The sequence below is a fragment of the Rhincodon typus genome, chromosome 20 (genome assembly GCF_021869965.1).
Source record: "Rhincodon typus isolate 14 chromosome 20, sRhiTyp1.1, whole genome shotgun sequence".
Classification (NCBI taxonomy): Eukaryota; Metazoa; Chordata; class Chondrichthyes; order Orectolobiformes; family Rhincodontidae; genus Rhincodon; species Rhincodon typus.
In genome coordinates, this window is record NC_063351.1 from 51317900 (window position 1) to 51340144 (window position 22245).

Genomic DNA, 22245 nt, shown 5'->3' on the forward strand with positions numbered 1-22245 from the left:
CTGCCTCCCTAACCTGTTCTTCCTCCCACCTATCCCCTCCTCCCACCTCAAGCCGCACCTCCATCTCCTACCGACCAACCTCATCCCGCCCCCTTGACCTGTCCGTCCTCCCTGGACTGACCTATCCCCTTCCTAACTCCCTACCTACACTCACCTTTCCTGGCCCCATCCCCGCCTCTTCGACCTGTTTGTTTCCTCTCCACCTATCCTCTCCTCTATCCCTCTTCTATCCGCCTCCCACTCTCTCCCTATTTATTTCAAAACCCCCTTCCCCTCCCCCTTTTCTGATGAAGGGTCTAGGCCCGAAACGTCAGCCTCTCTGCTCCTGTGATGCTGCTTGGCCTGCCGTGTTCATCCAGCCCTGCACCTTGTTGTCTCTTGATTCAGATGTTATCAGTTTTGCAAAGCATAAATTAAACTGTTACCTTAGGCATGAAGGTTTTCTCAGACTGTTGCCTCTTCTCTTTCAACATCTTCATTTCTGATAGAATGCTGTCTCGTGATGCTTTAAACTTTCTCTGTTGCGTTTCAATCTGCTGCATTTGGTTCATTAATTGGTCAATCTCATTATTAATCTGTACATTGTGCTAAGGAACAATATCTTTGCCAACGAACAATATTTCTGCCAATTTCAGAAGAAAATCTTGTACATACTATCAACTGATTTTTAGTTATATAAAAAATGTAAACACATGTTGATCCATGAAATGCATCTGTCTTTTATAGAACATTCTTAATACATAAATATGAACAAGGAAGGACTGGGCACTCCAACCCTCCCACAAACACTTAAAAACATTACAAAGACTTAATATATTAAAAGTTTAACTGTCTTTTTATAATTTTTAATATACCTGCAAAGGATAAACAAAATGTAGTTCAAGCAACTCCCTAATATTTTATGGTCCTCTTTCTTGTTTTAAGACTTTCACCTTTAATTTGTCTCAGTTTTGGTCAGTACAGGGGCAAGGCCAAAATATCACATTCTCAGCAGATCAGAAGTCACGAATAGCATCAAGATTTAGGGCTGGTAGGTATAAAGGACACAGACTCAAGTAGAGAGATAGATGCAGAGCATCAGAACTTTTTAAGCAAAGAACATATGAAAAATGGGCCGGACATGAATTTCAGCTTTAAGAGAACAGTGAAAAAAGTATTTGGGTCCCAAAGTAACTAATTCCCATGAAAAAAACAGTATGGTTATCTGAACGAGAATGCTCAAATGGATAATCCCTTAACTTTTTTTTGAATTACACATACTGGCATGCTTTCCAGCATGGTTATGCAATGCAACATAAGCAACGTCCTTTTTTTCAATGCACGTAAACTTGCTCAGAATTAAAATAATCACTTGCATTTACATGCTTGATTTAAAGGAACATTTTCTGAATTGTATTTCTCAGTAGTTAAACGTCCACAAAACCAATTACTATTACTTTCAGAAATCATATTGTGCTTTGCAGCGTATTGTGTCATATCTACACTCTGGTTGTCCTAAGTTGAAGACATTAATTTAAAATAAATCATGCGGATCTGAAAAGTCTTGTATTCAGCCATGTACTCATTACCATCAGCAGAAAAGCAAAGGCCATAATAATTTATAACACACTAACTATTAGGGGAGTCCAGTTTGATGAATGATTAAAATAAAATCGCGTACTTTCAAGAACACCAGCAGTGAAATGTCACTGAAAGCCAAAGTGAATAAATATCTTTGTTTTCCTTCCCACCCTCACCCTGTCCAAAAGGCTACCCTGTAAAAACAAAATTGGCAAAAACAAATCATCTGCTATAGAACAAAGCCACATATTTCTACCCTAGTCGGACACCTAGTTACAACTCAAATTAAATATTTAAAAGCATGATTAAGGAAATTTTTTAAAATTAATTTTCTACCTAAAATAAATTCATTTCAAAAGGATCAAACACTTGTGCCTTGGAAAATAAGAAAATTGTAAATAGTAGTAATAAGGTCATTAGACTCAAGTATCTGAATATTTGGGTGTTTTAGACACACACATGCACAGAGTGCAAAAATGAAAAATGATTCTTTTCAGAACTAAATCTACGCAAACAACTCTATACATATAGTAACTTAAAACAAAAATAGACATGTCCTTCATTTATGCATCAACATCACAAATTTATACATAGAACTTTAGATGATAGAGCACAGGAGGCCATTTGGCTATTTCCCTGTTCTTCCCACACAGCCCTGCAAATATTTTACCTTCAAATATTTATCCAATTCCTTCTTCAAAGTTACTACTGAATCTATTACCACCACCACTACAGGCAGTACTTTCAGGATGACAATTCAATGTGTAAAACCACAGAATACTTATAGATAAAAGTGTCTGCAGCTAGCACTTTCCTTAAACTTTAAATAAAGAAATATAGAGATTTTGAAGGATATTCTCAATGTTTCGACGGAGATTTTCATTCAGCTTTGCTTCTAATTCAGTTAATTCTTCCTCTGCTTTTCGTGCATCCTTCTGAAGCTCGAGTCTTGATTTTCTAGTGTCATAATAGCCACCAGTTAATGCACCTCGATGACTAACCTGGTCACCTAGGAGAAAGAGAACAACATTTCAGTCTACTGAAAAACATCAACAGTAAGTTACAATTCTTACAACAGAACACAGGACAGGACCTGCAAATAAATAAACAGAGAGCAGAAAGATTATACAACATAGAAGGCAGAGTTTTGCAATCCTTGGAGCAGGCTGGCAGGCAGCTGAGAGCATGTCACGGCAACCTTTCCTGCTGTGTACCTGCCAGCTGCCACTTCACGGCAATTTTACACATGGTAAGAGAAGCACCAAGCAGTCCACCCAGCCTCTGGTCAATTGAAACTTTTAAGTGACCAATTAATGACAAGAGCTTCTAACTGCCACATCACAATTTCAACGTCATAACTGGAGGCCAGAGACACATTGGAAACCAGTCAGGTCTCACCCATCCATTTACTGATAGGAGAGGGAAGGGATATCTCCTTTACAGCCCCTGCTCCTACCCAGCAGAGGTTCCCGCACCTATATGCTTTCCCACCTCGCTGATCTGTACAACTTCCTGTCCTTGTGTCTCTGGATAACTGAAACCATGCCAGCCCTCAAAGTCTGGTTATAATTTCCACTGGAGCCTAGATGCAGTCCCAGCAGTAGCCTCTGCTCCTGGTGCAGCTAGCCATTTGATTGAGTGTGACAGAGTGTCAGAGGTGTGACTGGTACCCCAGATAAGGGTGCCTGACTCTCTGAAGATAATTAGTGCCCTCATTAAGGGCTAATTGGCCACAGGCCAATCCATCAGAATGGCTTACCATTAACATTTTCACCGAGGGTGATGGTGGTAACCCCAGTGCCACATAAAATGTTGCCTTGTGACTCACTGAAAAAGCAAATCAGCCTCAAAGACAGAATCCAGATGAATTGTAATAAGACCATAATATTACATTCCAAAGGTGTTTTTAACCAAATCGTGTGCATAGAATTAATACTGAAGAGAGCTGACTTAGTTAAACAGAAGGAAACAATGGCAGACAACACTGCAAACAAAATATAAATTGTATAGATATCAAATCTACATTTAAGAGGGGATTTTTGTTGGGGTTACCACAGTTCACTTAGCAACCAATCAGCACTGTCCTCACATGCAACACAAGTGTTTATTTGCCCCTTGAATCGACATTCTTGCAATTTGCCATGGTTCAAGATGAAAAGGTTTAACAAAGTAGTGTCTTTTTCAACAAAACTCAAGTTCTAATAAATTAGCTGAACTACCATGGTGATCAGGATATAGGTGAGCTGATAGTTTAGGACTTCACTTTAGTTGCAATGTGACTGGTAGAAATGAAGCAGCATAGTCTACACTGACTTGAATTTTCTGCATCAACAAGGATGCCAAAAATCAGAGTACGAGCAAAAATTCAATCTTACTAACTTCACTAAAATGTTCAAAGGCAATAGTAACAGATCAATTTGGGAGAGGTCAAATGATGTGAAGGCTAACTGCATCATAAACATGAACAATCTATTCTTTGTGTCAGAAACTGCAGTAAGAATTAACAAGATGAAAAATCTAAACAGGCAGGAGTCAACAAAAATTTGGCTTTCATCACAGAAGAAAATGAGAGCAAGAATACAGAAAGTGAGAAATTAGATTTGAGTTGCCAATATAAATGTTGCCATTATGTATAGTTTCAGGTGTCGTTATCAACTCAGCACTCGAGACTTACATGTGATATTGACAGAGATAGCAAAAAGACTAGGAGGCCATCACTGCTGAAACACCAAAGGGGTATCTCATATACTCCATTGTATGGTGAGCAACATCCAAGGCATATTCCCTCATCACAGATACCCCATCCAGTCATAAGCATGCCTGCAGCACAGCTACACCAGGATTTCAAATAATGGGAAGGCAACTTTCCAAATGCTACCAATAAATTCAGGCACATTACTATTCAGGTGGTCATGCTGCAGAGGTGTTTTTATCTCTGGGGACCCTCAAGAGAAACAAGCTTTCTAGCACTTCAAGTAATGATGGAGCAGACGGCTACACTACAGGGTGAAACGATTGGAGAAAGAGAAATGGGGAGTTAAAACATCAAGCCATTTGCAAAAAATATACACGAAAATCTAGCTCAAGAAACCAAATGAGTGGGTTGAGGAGAGTGAAGAGGAAGAAAATTGTAATTGTATTTATATGAATGAAGTAGAGAGTTGGGTAGTGAAATAAATTATTTTAATTTCAGATAAATTTGATTTTGAACAGATTATCAGTTACGTAAGTTTCAATTGTAATTTCCATTCAGATTACGGGTTTTCTATAACAACCAGTTTGCAGCACTAGTTTGATGCTCTAACGAAGAGCTGAAAATTTATCTATGAGGAAGCAGTGCTAGTATAAAACCAGATGATTTAAGAACATCTAACATTTGCAGAAAATGCTTCCTTTATCTCTCCCTCTCAAGGAGAAGAGATATAATAATATATGCCCAACTCCCAGAACCAGGTCAGATGTTAAGACACCAATACCATTAGGATGGTTATCATGAATAAAATTAAAAGATGAAATTTTATGACAGATACATAACTATTACATCAAAACATGATTCAAAGCCTCCGGCTCTTTGTCTACAAGAATTAATGGTTTCAGCTGTTAAAATACCGAGCTTAGTTATTTTAATCACTGTAAAGTAATTATATCAGAAAAATATAAAGTGGAGACCAAAGAAACAAATTCATACTAAAATATAGCGGATACGCAATGTAAACTAAATCAGTATTGTAGCTGAAAATTCGAAGTCTATACACAGCATCATTCTTCAATTTTGGTTGAACAGATTTGATGAACCAAGTGAATTTTGGGAAAAGATGACAATTTTACACCATCTTATACTTCTAATTATGATAACGTTTAAAAAAAAATTCAAAAGAGTAGCACATTTTGACAATGATAAACAGGTTATCATCTGAAAGCATCAATTTGATCTGGAAGAAAATTATGTCTTCAGAGCCAGACAGAAAATTCACATAAAGCCCTTCATCTTAACTGTGGATGAGTCAGCCTGCTTCTTCCACACATTGATCAACTAAGCTCTTACGTCAGGTACAGAGGTACAATTTCACACTCATATCTGTGGCCAAGGGAATTGTATATCCTGGTATTCCCGTAACAATGGTGTCATCACACTTTATATTGTACAATAATTGAAATTGCAAAAAATCCAGTGTGTGAACACCACATACAAAAAAACTTCACAGATTACTGATCTCACTCCAGCTATCCAAGCCTACACTATTAAACATCACTGAGTCAGAAATGACCCATGCAATGACTGCAATCATTTAACAAACAGCACTATTGGTTTTAAAGCTGACTAACCTACCAAGAGGATGCAAAGTTGTTCTCAAAGTGTTACTTCTGCATTACATCCAAAATCAGATGTTTGAAGTATGCATTAAAATCAATAAAATAATAGGAGCCGGTATTATTCAGAATTCATTTCTCTAATTCTCTACTGTCAATTTTTGAAGTGGGTTCTTGGGTTTAAATTCTGAAACAGCTGAACAAATTAATTTGAAAAATGAATGTGTCATCTATCTTAAAAGTATAGGATTTGGGATTACTTCAATTAACAGATATCATTCGTATTAACGTTATGCATTTTGAATTGCACAATTTAATACAATATTATATCTAAAGGTCAAAATCGGCTTCTATAGGAAGGATGTTGATAAACTTGAGAACGTGCAGAAAAGACGGCCTTAACCGTGATCTTGGGCTCATGTCATGCTACATGTAACCCCACCACACTGTTCTATATCTGTAAAATCTTCCTTACTGTCCTGTTTTGACACCATCACCTTGATAACTTATTATGGTCTCTCTACATTTATTAGTGGTATAGTTTTGGATTACTTGTTACTTTGGTTAGACCCTTGGTATATGACTCATACCATCATGTCATTCCGGCCATGTGATTGTTTCCAGCACCACCTTATTTTTAATTTTTTGTAATTATCTCTCTGCCGCAATTAATCTGATTATAGGTCATCCCTTCACTAGCTATTCAGCTGCTGGCACTTTACTCACACTGTCTGACACTTCTGATCACCTGCAAAGACTTATTACTCAGCCTGTCAACACTCCACTCACACCATTTGAATGATCTTTCAATCACTCTGTCTATAAATTATGTGGCTGTGTGCTTCTCTTCACTCCACCTGATGAAGGAGCAGTGCTCTGAAAGCTTGTGATTTCAAACAAACCTGCTGGACTGTAACCTGGTATCATGTGACTTCCAACCAAGTCAGGATGACTACCTTCAACATCGAGGCAGCACGTGACAAAATGTGGGATCAAGCAGCTCTAGAAAACTGGAGACAAGGGGAATGGAGGAGGAGGCGAATTCTCCATTAGTTGAAGTCCTTCCTATTACAAAGGAAGAAGGTTACTGGAGATCAATCATCTCAGCCCCAGGAGAGCTCTGCAGGGCCTCCTCAGGAGTAGCATTCTGGGCCGAACAATCTTCAGTTGCTTCATCACTGACCTTCCCTTCATCATAAGGTCACGAGGTAGGGATGTCCAATGATTTCACAACATTCAACACCATTCACAGACTCCCTTTAGTACCTAAGGAGTTATGTTCAAATGTAGCAATGTCTGGACAATATTCAGGCTTGGGTTGATGTAGGAAGTAACATTTATGCTGCACAATTACCAGGCAATGACCATCTTGAACAAGAGAGAGTCTATCAATCACATCTCGACATTCAACAGCTAATTTCCTCCACTATCAATATAGTGGTATCTGGGTTACTGTTGATCAGAAACTAGAGCAGCCATATAAATACTGTGGGTACCAGAGCAGGGAGCTCTGTGAAAAGTAATTCATCTCCCAATTCCCCAAACCCAGTCCACAACTTACAAGGCAGATGTCACAAATGTGGTGGAATATTCCCTATTTACTTGAACGAGTGCAGCTCCAATGATACTCAAGAGGTTCAACACCATTCAGGATAAAGCAATTCACTTGACTGACACCCAACCTGACATCCTCAAACATTCATTCCACCCATCACAGTGGTGGAGTGTATACCATCTACAATATGGAATACAACAACTTACCAATGCTCCCAAGTCAACATCTTTCAAACCTATGGTTATTACCACATTTTAGTTCTTTTGCAAACCAAACACAATCCTGATTTCAAACTTCACTGCTATTCCTGTACTTTCGCTGGATCAAAGTCCTGGAACTCCCTCCCTAACAGCACTGTGGGTGTACCTACCCCACAGGGACTGCAGTAATTCAAGAAGGCAGCTCACCACCATCTTCTCAAAGGCAATTAGAGATGGACAATAAATCCAACTGGCCCATCTTGTGAATAAATAAATAAAGAAAAGCAGTGTGGATATAGCGATGCATTTTGCCTGTGGACACAATAAAATGACAATGCCATGGCATTTAGTACGCATTAGCTCCTGAGTTATTGGATTTTAAAAATAAATATGCTTTTACAACTTAATTATAAGCATCCAAGCATAGTACAAATTATTGACAGAGAAATTATGACAAAGGAAGTAAGAATGACACAATAGTAGGACTGTACACTTTAGATGATGTAATAGCAAATCGCTCGTGGCAGATTTCAAAACACAATGTGTTACTTCAGCTTAAGACCAGTTTGGGTACTTTTTAGGTTAAAGAGTAAACAACAAATTAGGCTGTGTAGGGATTATGGACATTTAGGTCTAAATTTTGTGAAGTTGCAGAACTGCTCTACACTTTTACTTGAAATGTCCAAAAGTACACAGAAAAAATCTGCGCAGTGAGTTTTCTATATTTCTGTCCTATTTTCTAATATTTGCTGCCAGCCCATTTTGTGATCCTTGCAAAGATCAAGTGGCATAACTACCTAAGTTACAGGAAAACATAGCCAGCTTAGTCAGATGAACCGATCAACGGTAGACAGAATTTAGCCCTAATAAGTGTATGGCGATGCACTTTGGAAGTACCACCAAATGGTTTGACTGTACTGGACGGAGTATAGAGGAACTTAACCAGGATGCTGCCTGGGATGGAGCAGTTCTGCTATGGAGATAGATGCATAAACTCAGGTTGCTTTCTTTGAAACAGAGAAGGCCAAGAGGGGACTTGATTGAGGCATATAAGATTATAAGGGGCATGGACATAGTGGATAGAATGTAGCTGCTCTCCTTTGTTGACAGGTGAATAACAAGGAGCATAATTTTAAAAGGTGAAAAGCAGAGAGTTACAGGGGATTTGATGTAATTTTTTGTTCAGCCAGTGTGTGTTAGGAATCTAGAATGCACTGCCTGAGGCCATGGCGAAGAGCTGGAAAGTGGAACTAGTGCAGGTTTAGAATTTTTTTTAAATGGTGAAAACTCAATGGGGTGAAAGACCTCTTCTGTACTGTATGATTCAATGTGCCAATTCAGATGAATCACTACAACAGGATTAACATATCATATGTTAATATTTTCAATAAAACTAAATAGACCATAATACCTGAATTTACAAACTGTCAAAGATGATCACCAAGATTCTGCAAACAGTCCTAAAATTTATATGATAAGCAAGTACTATTAGAGCATGGACTTTTAAAAATTATTTATTTCTCAACAGTTGTACTAGATTTCCTGTATAGTAATGTAGTGTGGATACTAGTTCCGAGGGTCACTTGACCCGAAACGTTAACTCTGATTTTCTCTTCATAGATGCTGCCAGACCTGCTGAGCTTTTCCAGCAACTTCTGTTTTTGTTCCTGATTTACAGCATCCATAGTTCTTTTGGTTTTTATACCAGGCCATTAATTCATCATGAATAGTTAACATATGCAGTCAAGTGGAAGAAAATTAAAGTTTAGCTACAGAATTATAACTAAATTACAATTTGTGAAATCAAAAGGCGGTAAAACAAATGCTAGCAAAGTAATCCAAAAAAAATTGTTCACATGGATTAACTGAGTGCAGACTTAACAAGAAATCTGGTAAATTCTATTAACCTAAACAACCATCAATTCAAATGCAAATATGACTGAACAGTGACAGATCATCTTGGTATGTTATTAACTTTTTTGAGGATAAGGCTGTTAAACAATAATGATCTCAAACAACTAATAACAAAGATTTTAGTAGTTAAATCACAATATTATGAATCTCTTGTGCAGCACTTGCAAGCTAAGCTACTCAGAGTCTTTTCACACTTTTATTGCCTACTCTCTTTCACAAAAGACAGGTTCTATTTGACATCAATCTTTAATAAACATTTTAGAGACAACAATCCATTTAGACAAACTTGTTAGCAATAACAAAATGTCACACAACTGAAGACAATCAATTCTCTACAAGAGCTATATGAAGCAACTTCTGCTATAAGAATGACGTTGCATAATTAAACAGGTATAATAAACTATGATAGAAAATTTTTAAAAAATACTAAGGGCTCTCATTACTGTTGGTGCTGCTACCTTGGAGTCTAGGGGCTCAGGTTCAAACCCCACCTGCTGCAGAAGTGTGCAATAACATCTCTGAACAGGGTGATTAGAAAAATATAAAGTTATACGATTTTGGATTAAAGAGCCAATTGAATGTTTAAACCATAATCTAAAAATGCAGACACAGCATTTTAACCAATTAATCCTTAGTACCTGCAGTCAATATCCTCTCTTCACCCTCAACCCCAATCCCCTCAGACACTTATTCATTTCACCCTGTCCTTTAAGCCATTTCTAAAATATAATGGCTCAATTTTAACAATTCTAGCTCAAAGCTGGATCTACAATGTGATTACCACCAGAAGTTACACATTCAAAATTAAGCTACAAATTAGAATAGACAAAGTATTATAACAAAAGATACTTTTGAAACCATATTAATGTCAAAAGTTTTCTAACTGTAGTTAAACAATTAAAAATAAACTCTGAAAATATACTGCACAAAATCCACTATTGGGAGTTAATTTATACATACCTTCCAAAGTTATGCAATCCATATTAAATGCTCTGGCTAGCTGAGTGGATACCTCCATACTTCGACAGATTAATGTTTTTCCAAACACATGTTTATAAGCTTTATCAAATCTCTGTATATATCTAAGTTTGCTTATCATAGGAATAGCATCCTGAAAAGTGAAATTTACAGATAATTACATTAAAGTGAAAACAAAAAGAAGAAAATATAAAAACAGTCACAAGAAGTTTGCTTATCAATTACAAAGACCGCATTAATCAATTAAGGATTGGAGTGCAATTCATGATAAAAAGGTGGTCGAGACAGAATTTTTGGATGAATTGCTTGTTAAGTGTATACAGTTCTTACTTAATATGAGAATGAGTGAAACGTATTACAGGAATATTTCAGTCAGATCAACCATGTTGATTGTGGAATGGAGTGAATATTTAAGGTGGTAGAAAAGTTCACATACATTGGTTTCAGGATAAGCTGTGTCTCGCACATCCAATTTGTTGAGTGGAAGGAAAGTGACTTCGCCAGGAAAGTTTTGCTTATTAAATTCCATCAAAATCTTTGTACTAACTTCATCAGATTCCACAATATGATAGAAGAGTCTAAAGACAAAACATACAAACAAATTTTTAATTACCTGTCCCAACAAATGTCGTGTTGTGCAGTATATTGCAAGGTGCTGAAGTGCTTCAATGCAGAAAAAAAATTAAGGACATACCCAAGAATAAAGGACAATATTTTTAAGAACTTCAGCACCCACCAGGTAAGCCACAGTAGGTCCTGTTATCCAGTGCTATACACTCTTCAAAATTATTGTTATAGCCTAGGATCCATTAAACACTTAATTGGCATCACCGACTATCATGAGGAATAAAGAATAACAATGACTGATACCAAAACATCCTGGGTCCTTGTTGGCACAAGTCATGTCAGCAGCAAGTGAAGAAGTTACAACCATTTCAAAGCTGAAGAATCATTAAACTGTGACATGCTTGTAAGCACTGATTCATAAAACATTGTGTATTTTTATTATACTATCAATATTTCATTCTCCTTTAAAAACAAAATCAGCTTAATCCTTACTGCAAAAAAGCTGCCTACCGGTTTCCAGCAGTGACTTCAACACAAGTGTAAAAGGCTGGATCACATTCAAAGTTATTCATTACAATCCCGTGATATCCATTTATTACGTGTGTGTTGATGCCTTTACGACCGAAGTGTTCCAATACTTTGTTTATGCTATCAATACCATTCAAAATGGCCTGCAGAGAAAAAAACCTGCCTTTAGTACAGCAAATAGTGGAGTAGGCATTAGAAAATATTACAATGCAGCACTAGCTCATGTTTAAACCACCTAAGGGAATCCTGAAAATTATTCTGAAGGATATGCCATAAAATGTAGGGATTTCCAACTTTAAATACCTATGCATGGACTTTCCACAATCAACCCTGCAATTAACGGCAGGCCACAAGACCGTAAGTAAGAGGAACAGAATTAAGCCATTCAATTCTTCAAGTCTACTCTGCCATTTGATCGTAGAATCCTTAGCATGGAAGCAGGCCATTCTGACCATAGAGTCCACACAGACCCTCCGGAGGGCATGCCATCCAGTCCCAACCTCCTACCCTATCCCTGTAACCCTGCTAATCCACCTATCTTGCACATCATTGGACACTACAGGCAATTTAGCATGGCCAATCCACCTAACCTACACACTTTTGGAGTGAAGGAAACTGGAGCACTTGGTGGAAACCCACACAGACACAAGTAGAACATGCAAACTCAACGCAGACAGTCACCCGAGGTTGCAATCGAGCCCAGATCCCTGGCGCTGTGAGGCTGCAGTGCTAATCACTGAGCCACCATGTCACCCTTATGACTAAACTGCTTCTCAGCACCACTCTCCTGCCTTCGCCCCGCAACCCTTGATCCCCTTAGTAATCAAGAACCTATATCTATCTCTGTCTTGAAGACACTGAATGACTTGCCCTCTACATCCGTCTATAGCAATGAGTTCCACAGATTCACCACCCTCCGGCAGAAGAAATTCCTCATCTCAGTTCTAAAGGGTCATCTCTTCATTCTGAGGCTGTGCCTTTGGGTGCTAGTCTCTCCTAATTGAAATATCATCTCTATATCCACTCCATTCAGGCCTCTCAATATTCTGTAAGTTTCAAACAGATCCTTCTTCATCCTTCTAAATTCCAAGTACAAACCCAGAGTCCTTGACTGCTCCTCGTATGACAAGCCCTTCATTCCCAGGATCATTCTGGTAAACCTCTTCTGGACCCCTCCAAGGCCAGCACATCTTTCCCTAGATACTTAGCCCAAAGCTGTACACAATATTCCAAAAGTAGGAATTTTGACTAAAGCCTGATACAGCTTCAGCAGTACTTCCCTGTTTTTGTATTTTAGCCCTTTTGCAATGAATGCTAAGACTGCACTTGCCTTCCTAACTGCCAAATGAACCCTGCATGTTAACCTTAAGAGAATCCAGAACTTGGACTCCCAAGTCCCTTCGTGCTTTAGATTTCTCAAGCCTTTCCTAGTTTATAAAATAGTCTCTACTTCTGTTCTTCCTACCAAAGGCATAACCTCACACTTTCCCATGCTTTTCACCTACCACTTCTTTGCCCACTCTCCATGCATTACCAAGTCCGTTTGCAGCCACCCCGCCTCCTCAGTACTACCTATCTCTCTCCACCTATCTTTGTGTCATCTGCAATGATGCCCTAGTTCTTTTGTCCAGATCATTAATGCATAACATTGTAGTCCTAATACTAACACTTGTGGCACTCCACTAGTCACTGACTGCCATCCTGAAAAAAGATCCCTTTATCTTCACTCTCTGCCTTCTGCCAGTCAGCCATTCTTCTATCCATGCCAGTGCCTTGATGCTAACAGCATGGGTCTTGTCTTATTTAGCAGCCTCCTGTGCAGCACCTTGTCAAAGGACTCTGGAAATCCAAACAGATCACACCCACTGGCTCTCCTTTGTCTAACCTTTGAGTTGCTTTTGTTTAATTTTGTTCCTAATTCCTGACATTCCACAAACAAGACCGCTTGTTTACTCTTGCCTCTCATGTTGGTCCTAACATGGACCACAACAACTGGATCAGTCCCCTCCCATTCCAATATCCTTTCAAGTCAGTCTAAGACGTCCTTTACCTTGGCACCAGACAGACAACACACCATGGGGAACTCTCAATTCTGCTTACAAAGGATGCTGTCTGTACTCTTAATTACAGAATCCCCTATGACTTTTTGCTTTGCCCACTTGAATGGCTCCTGTACCACAGTGCAGTGGTCAGTTTGCCCATCCTTCTTACAATCCTTTTCCACCAAGGGAAGGCATTATTTCTACAGTTAGATACAGTAAAACAAATACAGATAGTAAGATATGTTGCGCGCTCCTTTTGAAAATGTTGACAACCTGGGAACAGGTCATTACACTGACCTGTCAAATGGGGGAAACAACACGCAGCTTGGGGAGGAAGACAGTTTGCAGATATTTCTTCCAATTTTCAAACTTATGCAAAATAAAGCAGAAAAACCTCTTTATGTGGACATATGAACAAGGAGCAAGTGTAGGCTTATCAGCCCTCAAGCCAGCACCGTTATTTAATTGCAATATAGCTTTTTTTTTCTTTAGTCATTCATAGGATAAGGCATCGCTGACTAGGCAGCATTTATTGCCCATCTCTAATTGCCCAGAGGGCAGTTCAGCGTCAATCACATTGCTGTGGGTCTGGAGTCACATGTAGGCCACACCAGGTAAGGGTGGCACTTTCCTTCCCTAAACGACATTAGTGAACCAGATGGGTTTTTCCTGACAATCAACAATGGATTCATGATCATCATTAGATTCTAAATTCCTGATATTTACTGAATTCAAATTCCATCATTGGGATTCGAACCCAGGTCCCCAGAATATTATCTGGGTCTCTGGAATAACAGTCCAACAGTAATACCATGAGGCCATTGCCTCCCCCTGCTCCCATCAGCTGATCTGATTGTAACCTCAAATTCCCATCTACTCCTGATAACCTCTAACCTCATACTCACCAAGAATCTATCCACCTCTTCCTTAAAAATATTCAAGGTCTCTATTTCTACCACTTTTTCAGGAAGAATTCCAAAGGATCATGATCCTTTGTGAGAAAACATTTTTGCTTCATCTATTTTAAATGGAGGATCCCTTATATCCCTGCTCCTCAGGATGTTAAATATTTCAATCATGTCACCTCCTACTTTTCTAAATTCCAGCAGACACAAGCCAAGTTTGCCCAATTTTTCTTCATAAGACATTATTTTCACTAGATTGGTCAACTTCTCTGAACTATTTTCAACACAATTATTATTCTTCCCTAAAGAAAGCGACCAATATTGTACACAGTACTTCAGATGTGGTCTCATCACTGCCTTGTATATGAATCAATATTCAGTTATAATTTATTTTTAAAATAATGTGACCCACAAATTAGGTGAAAGGCCTCACTCAAGCTCTCTTACAAAAGATTGCAAGTGCGCTGCAGCACATTAACAAATTGCTATTAGGATATCACTTATCCTTCCGGAGGCTTAGATGTAATAGAAACAACATTCTCCACTGTGCCAATGCAAATTAATGCAGGCTTATCACAAGCTAAAGAGAGAAACTGAACCCAAAATAAAATTACAAATTACAATCCATATTCCTCAATTCTGCTCCTTTGTCATCATGCTACCTTTTAGGTTCCTGCACAGTTTGCTTTACTCCAGATGAATAACAAGACTTGCCTTTCCTGTTGCACCTCGAAGAAGCTGCTGTTTCTTTTCCAATTCTTCTCGTTTTGCTGCCAACGCTTGCTGTTCAGCGTTTTCTTCCCGCCATAGGTAACTAAAGAATAAAAACAGTCCTCAACTCTAGCACCATTTCATTCGATATAAAATGAATTTTAAACTGAAATTCATTCGTAGTCAGTGCTTGGGTACGCTGATCACAGTGTGATCAGACAGTCACCGTGGTTTTACGAAAAGGAAAACAGCATAGCAAACCAGTAGATATTGTATTCTTGTATTTCCAAAGGCATGCCAAAAGATTAATACAAAAGATAAGGATTCAGAGAGTTGGGGTTATAAGTAGCACGTGAGATAAACAGACCAAAAGCAGATTGTAGGAACAAAAGGAATATTTCAAGTTGGCAGGCTATGACTCATGATTACGCCAGGAGGGTGGCGTATGCTCCATTATTGAATATATTGAAGGTGGAATAAATATTTTTGATTTCTCAGGGAATCAAGGATCTATGGGGAGTGGCACGCAAAGTGCAATTAAGGTCGAACATTAGCTTTGTTTCTGTTGAATGGTAGGCTCAGACTTGTGGGGCCATCCAGTCTACTCCATCTGTGCAAAGTAACACAGTAGTGTGCTTTTTGTTGTTATTCTAGTATTCTGAAAATGCAAGGTAAAACTTCATCATTAGCAGTGTGAAAACTTGTCTTCAGTTTAAAGAAGAGAGATAAAAAGCTGGTATCAGCTTAAGAAAAAACACATGAACCAAGTGGAACATAACAGAAGTAGGTAATTTGGCATGGATAGCAGGAACTGCAGATGCTGGAGAATCTGAGATAACAAGGTGTAGAGCTGGATGAACACAGCATGCCAAGCAGCATCAGAGGAGCAGGAAGGCTGACGTTTCGGGCCTAGACCCTTCTTCAGAAATGGGGGAGGGGAAGGGGGTTCTGAAATAAATAGGGAGAGAGGGGGAGGTGGATAGAAGATGGATAGAGGAGAGGATAGGTGGAGAGAGGAGACAAACAGGTCAAAGAGGCGGGGATGGAGCCAGTAAAGGTGAGTGTAGGTGGGGAGTTAGGGAGGAGATGGGTCAGTCCAGGGAGGACGGACAGGTCGAGGGGGCGGGATGAGGTTAGTAGGTAGGAGATGGGGGTGGGGCTTGAGGTGGGAGGAGGGGATAGGTGGGAGGAAGGACAGGTTAGGGAGGCAGGGACAAGCTGGGCTGGTTTTGGGATGCGGTAGGGGGAGGGGAGATTTTGAAGTTTGTGAAGTCCACATTGATACCATTGGCCTCCTCTACATCGGGGAAACCAAGCGGAGGCTTGGGGACCACTTTGCAGAACACCTATGCTCAGTTCGCACTAAACAACTGCACCGCCCAGTCGCGAATCATTTCAATTCCCCCTCCCATTCCTCAGACGACATGTCCATCCTGGTCCTCCTGCAGTGCCACAACGTTGCCACCCGAAGGGTGCAGGAACAGCACCTCATATTCCGCTTGGGAACCCTGCAGCCCAATGGGTGAAGCCATTTTTATATTGTCAACCTGCCTCCTGGGAGTCAAATGCTTGGCTACATCTCACCCTAGCTCTATAACACCCTGAAGTGGGTAGGCTTAAGATTCCCTAATTTTTGCATGAAAATTAAGCCCATAAGTTTTAGTACCAATTACTGGCACAAGCAAAGGTACACCACTTTAAACCTTATTTGATAAAGATTTGTCAATTTGGCCTTGGGTTCGGGTTTCTGTATTGAAGCAATTAGTATATTGTAATTAACTGACCACTAACAGTCTGTGCTATTCAAAAAATAATGCTATATTCTAGATACTTTCTAATCAACCTGTTGATGCTTGCTATGATGAACCTCTGGTACAAGTAGAACTTAAACCCAAGCCTTCTGAACCAGAGATAGGGATACTACCACTGCACCACAAGACCCAAATGCTATACTCTTGTCAATATGCTTTAATAAGTTTTGCCAAATCTGTACACTTACTGCAATCCCAATCCATACTTTATGTCATATTTATAAAGAGAACAGATTGAAAATGGTATTACAATGTTTATTTGGTCTATTGTTATACCAGTTTAATATAAAGATTTTTAGAGATCATATGAACACGAACTTTCATGAATCAAATAACGTTCTAATAGTTCGTTTTTGAACTTACTTCCTCTCACTTTGCAGCTCATCTTTCCTGTTTTTTACTTCATAATATTTTTTGTCAAGATCCTCCACTCGTGCTTTTACTTCGGCCAGATCTTGATCAAGTTTCTATAAACAACAAAAAAATAAGTCCAGTGATACTACGGGAAATTATAAAACAAGGTTTTGATTCCATGGCTACCCAAGTACAATCATGATATGCACAAGATTTGAAAATTCCTGCAATTTGCATCAAATTTACACCGAACAAGGTAGGAGCTGGACTTGTGAGTGCCTGATTTTTGGATGCCACAAGTGCCCATAGATCTCAGAAAACAGTGCCAGCTCCATAATAGCTGCACCATAAGCTGCACATTGAGAGAATGGTTACCGTTCCTATTAATTTATGCCTGGCCATTCTTCAGGAAAAGTCTGAACTCTGACTCACACTGGCAAAGTTGTGAATACTGTTAAGGGCTCACACTATCTGTCTCTCACACACACATGGCCAAACTGTGTTGGATGATGATGTATTTTTGAGGGTGCCATCATGCACACAATGAACACCCATTGGAATTATGCAGACCAGACAGACCTTGTCAGGAATTGGCAAGCCAGGCAGGATGCTCATGATGGCAGGGAGTACAGAACCAGTGATCACAGTCTAAGGATATGGGGTAAACCATTTATGACTGATAAGAGAGATTTCTTCACCCAGAGTGTGGACAGCCTGTGGAATTCTCTGCCATGAAAATCAGTCAAGGCCAAAACATTGTATGATTTCAAGGAGTTGATTCAGCACTTAAGGCTAAAGGGATCAAAGGATATGGGGTAAAAGTGGGAGCAGGCTATTGAGTTGGAGATCAGCCGCAATTATAATGAATGGCAGAGCAGGCTCGAAGTGCCAAACAACATACTCTGGCTCCTATTTTCTGTTGTGTGCGCGCTTTGGTTAAGATGTCCTCAATGAAAATCTGCCATTGACTACAACCTCAGAAATGCATGGACTTTACTGCCAATGGCTAGGAGGTTGCCATGATGATGAACATTTACGCGTAGAACACGATGGGTGGAAACTGGCTCAAGGAGCCGAATGGCCTGCTCCTGACCCTATTACTTATGGTCTTATAGATAACAGGCGTTAAAGGAAGTAGCTCAAATTTCTTACTTCCAGCACGGTTTCTTGCCTACACTATGTGCAGTATCAGGATTCCTGATGCCAAATAAACATGGCTGTCCAACCACTTAAACTGCAGGAAAGCTGCAGCAGCTTGTGCCAGAATAAAACAGGCACTTCCAAAGACTGATTATGTGAAATCAGAAGTCACCTACATACCTCTACTACAGGTCTCAAACTAAGCAACAAAAATAGATAGACATATCCAAAAATAAATTGGAATAAAATTTAAAAAAGCATGGAATGTAGTAGGTCACAATTGTAAAAATCATTGAAAGCTGATTCATTAGAATGAGAATGTTTAATATTCTGCATGCAGGAAGGATACAAATGAGCAGGTAGAAATAATGTGACAATAACTCTGCTACTTTGCAAATTTTAGAAGAATTATAAAAAGAACGCCAGACCAGTCACATCAGTTTATCACCGTTGATTTTTCTCCAATATACGAACAATACAATTAGCTGCTCATTTAATAAAACAGTTTACATAATTACATAGCTCTAAGTTAGAGACCTGCCTGGCAATTTTAAGAGATAGTAGGAACTGCAGATGCTGGAGAATAATTTTAAATTTTATTTTGTTTTAAATTTTAAATTTTGTTTCCAGGTGAAACAATAAATTTCTTGCAAGTTTTTTGTCCTGGTCTGGTGCATTTGCTCCTCTACATGGGGGAGATTCAGTCTGCAAGAAAGATGTCAATATATAGTCACTGGCTAATTTAGTCACCTTCCTATGGTGAAGCCACCACAAACTGGAAGAACAACACCTCATTTCCCTTTTAGGCACTTTACAGCCTTCTGACCTAAACACTGATTTCAGCAATTTCAGATCACAAACTCCATTTTCCATTTTGTTTCACCTGCCTTTGGCCCCATCCCTTATACAATCTTTGCCTTTTATTTCGTGACATTTGAGATCTCTAATCTCTCTAACTAAGTCCCAAGATTCAATGGGCTGAGGAGTGGCAGATGGAGTTTAACTTAGATAAGGGTGAGGGGTTGCATTTGGTAAGACAAACCAGGGCATTTCGAATGAGCCAGAGGCAATGGTGGAGGTGGGTACAATTAAAACATTTAAAAGACAATTGGACAGGTACATGATTAGGAAAGATTGAGGGGGATAGGGGCCAAATGCAGGCAAGTGGGACGAGTTCAGTTTAGGAAACCTGGTCAGCATGGATGATTTAGGCCAAAGGGTCTGCTTCCGCACTTCATGACTCTTTGATTCTCACACTCTAAGCCTTCTCTAACCTTCCCTTCTGTTCCACTTGCACACCTTTTTTCTATAAAATAAAACTCAAAAAGTGACCCTCAAGTTAAACCACCACCAGTCGTCTCTCTCTAATGACAGAGCAGTGCTATGGACCTCTGGGACTATGTTTTTATTATACAAATTAAAAGTTGCCAAAAAGTAACTCTATCTTTGTAACAGCAACAGGTTTGCAGATATATAGCCTCTTTAAAAAGTCCAATGAATTGCTTCACAGTCATCGACGTGATTTTTGCATCACTGTTCTAACGCACAAAGTATCACAGCAAAGAATAGCATAAGCAGCTATCCCATAAGAGCAATGAAATAAATGATCAGTTTTAGTAATTTTGGTTAGAGAGTAAACGTGCCCAGGTCTTTGGAGAACGCCACTATTCTTGTTCAAATTGTGCCATGCGATCTTTTACATTCAATTCAGAGTGGGGACAGGGCCTCTGTTTTATTCTCATCGGAAAGATGATGCCTCTAGCTGTGCAATACTCTCTTAACACTACACTTGGAATGTCAGCCGAGCTTATGTGCTCCTGCTTTTGTCATGGGCTTTTGGGAAATACAATCCTGACTTACAGGGTGTTAGCCAAAACTAACAAGCTTTGTTTTCCTGAGTTTTCTTCAATCTCTTTTCTGATTCTGGGTATTTTGTGACCTGTGTAAGTGCATCCTTTTATACATTGATGCAAATCCCTTTCCAGATACTTTACTTAAAATGCCCATCAAAATTTCTGAGAGAGGAAATAATCTTTACAAGAATTCCTTTTTGACAAATTTCTCAGCAAATAATAAAGAAATGCATTACATCATGTGATACACAAAAGATAGACAAACATCTCAAATAATCCATTGGTGGTAGTAATTACTTACAGTGTATTGTTCCAGGTTTCTCTCTTTATTGGCTTCTGTATCCTCAAGGTCCTTGGTAATTGCAGCAATTTGTCGTTTTTTATCATTAATAGCTTGATCAAGCGATTTCAGCTCTTTCTTGATCCATTTATCTCTTTCCTCTTTTGACGTAAACTGACTGCCTCGACCTTGTTTAGCATACAAATCTGTCCTTTCTTGGGTGGCCTGTGCCAGTCTAAGTAGAATAAAGGAAACTGAATAAATACCAAAAGATTATGAGGACCACTACAATTTGGCTCGCAATATGCCACCTCAGGCTATTGAGACAGCAAGTAATAACTATGCTTTTTAAGTCTCTATTGTATATAAATAGACTTTTTTTAATGGCCTGTCACTAAAGCAACATCCGACTCCCAGTAGTCAAGTCATTCTTTGGATTTAGTTTTCCTTGATTCCACTGCAAGTGTTGGTGGGTCTTGGTGGGTCTTGGTTCGGCCAATTTATACTGTGCAAACATTTCAAAAGCAAATAGCTTTGGATTCTGACATCGTCCACCTCTACTTTACATGGTTGATTTGAAATAGCAACAGCAGAAACTAAATGCTTATATTCAGTCCAGTAGTGCAAAATATCCCTTAAAACTGCTGAGACAGTGCTAAGGCTTGAGTGGCCAACTTGCATGATAAATTTACATTTCACCTGCAGCATATAAAATACTTTTACATTATATTCAGATCTACTCCTAGTGTGAATTTTAATGATAATACATTCCTCTATGCAAGTCCAAATTCTTGAACATCCTAAGCAGAGATTTGAGACACTAAATGGGACCTAAGAAGAAGCAAGGCTTCTCAAGTGCTTCTCAAATTAAACAAAAAAGAACAGAAAACAGCAGCACGGTAGCTCAGTGGTTAGCACTGCTGTCTCACAGCACCAGGGACCTTGGTTCGATTCCACCCTCGGGCGACTGTCTGTGTAGAGTTTGCACATTCTCCCCGTGTCTGCGTGCGTTTCCTCCAGGTGCTCCGGTTTCCTCCCACAGTCCAAAGATGTGCAGGCTAGGTGGGCTGGCCATGCTAAATTGCCCATAGTGTTCAGGGATGACTGCTATAGGGAGATGGGTTCTGGGTGGGATGCTTTGAGGGTCGGTGTGGACTTGTTGGGCCGAAGGGCCTGTTTCCACACTGTAGGGATTCTAAGAGCTATGAACCAAGCTGTACAGAAAATGGCTGATAACAAATGAAAGGTGAACTATTTAATACAAAACAGAAAAAATGAAATAGCGAACACCATGGGGAAATTAATATAAACAGATAGCAGTGTTTGGATTTTCTTTCAAACCTGAACAGGTTATCCATCTACAGGTCCAAACTAAAGTGTAATATCCTGTAACTAGCTACTTCCATCCATTTCGGGCCGAGACCCTTCATCAGAAATGGAGGAGGGGAAGGGGGTTCTGAAATAAATAGGGAGAGAGTGGGAGGCGGATAGAAGATGGATAGAGGAGAGGATAGGTGGAGAGGAAACAAACAGGTC

General features: G+C 39.3%; 1 protein-coding gene across 1 annotated transcript in view; it reads right to left on the reverse strand.

Moving 5' to 3' along the window:
• smc3 (structural maintenance of chromosomes 3) overlaps window positions 1-22245 on the reverse strand; it is a 99135-nt gene that overhangs the window by 26176 nt on the left and 50714 nt on the right. Inside the window, exons 10-17 of the mRNA XM_048608754.1 lie at window positions 20731-20944; window positions 17446-17549; window positions 15275-15374; window positions 11596-11756; window positions 10955-11096; window positions 10501-10651; window positions 2417-2569; window positions 426-577 (exon numbers count right to left, since the gene is read on the reverse strand). Coding sequence (XP_048464711.1) covers window positions 426-577; window positions 2417-2569; window positions 10501-10651; window positions 10955-11096; window positions 11596-11756; window positions 15275-15374; window positions 17446-17549; window positions 20731-20944 — 1177 coding nt within the window. The remainder of the gene's footprint in view (window positions 1-425; window positions 578-2416; window positions 2570-10500; window positions 10652-10954; window positions 11097-11595; window positions 11757-15274; window positions 15375-17445; window positions 17550-20730; window positions 20945-22245) is intronic.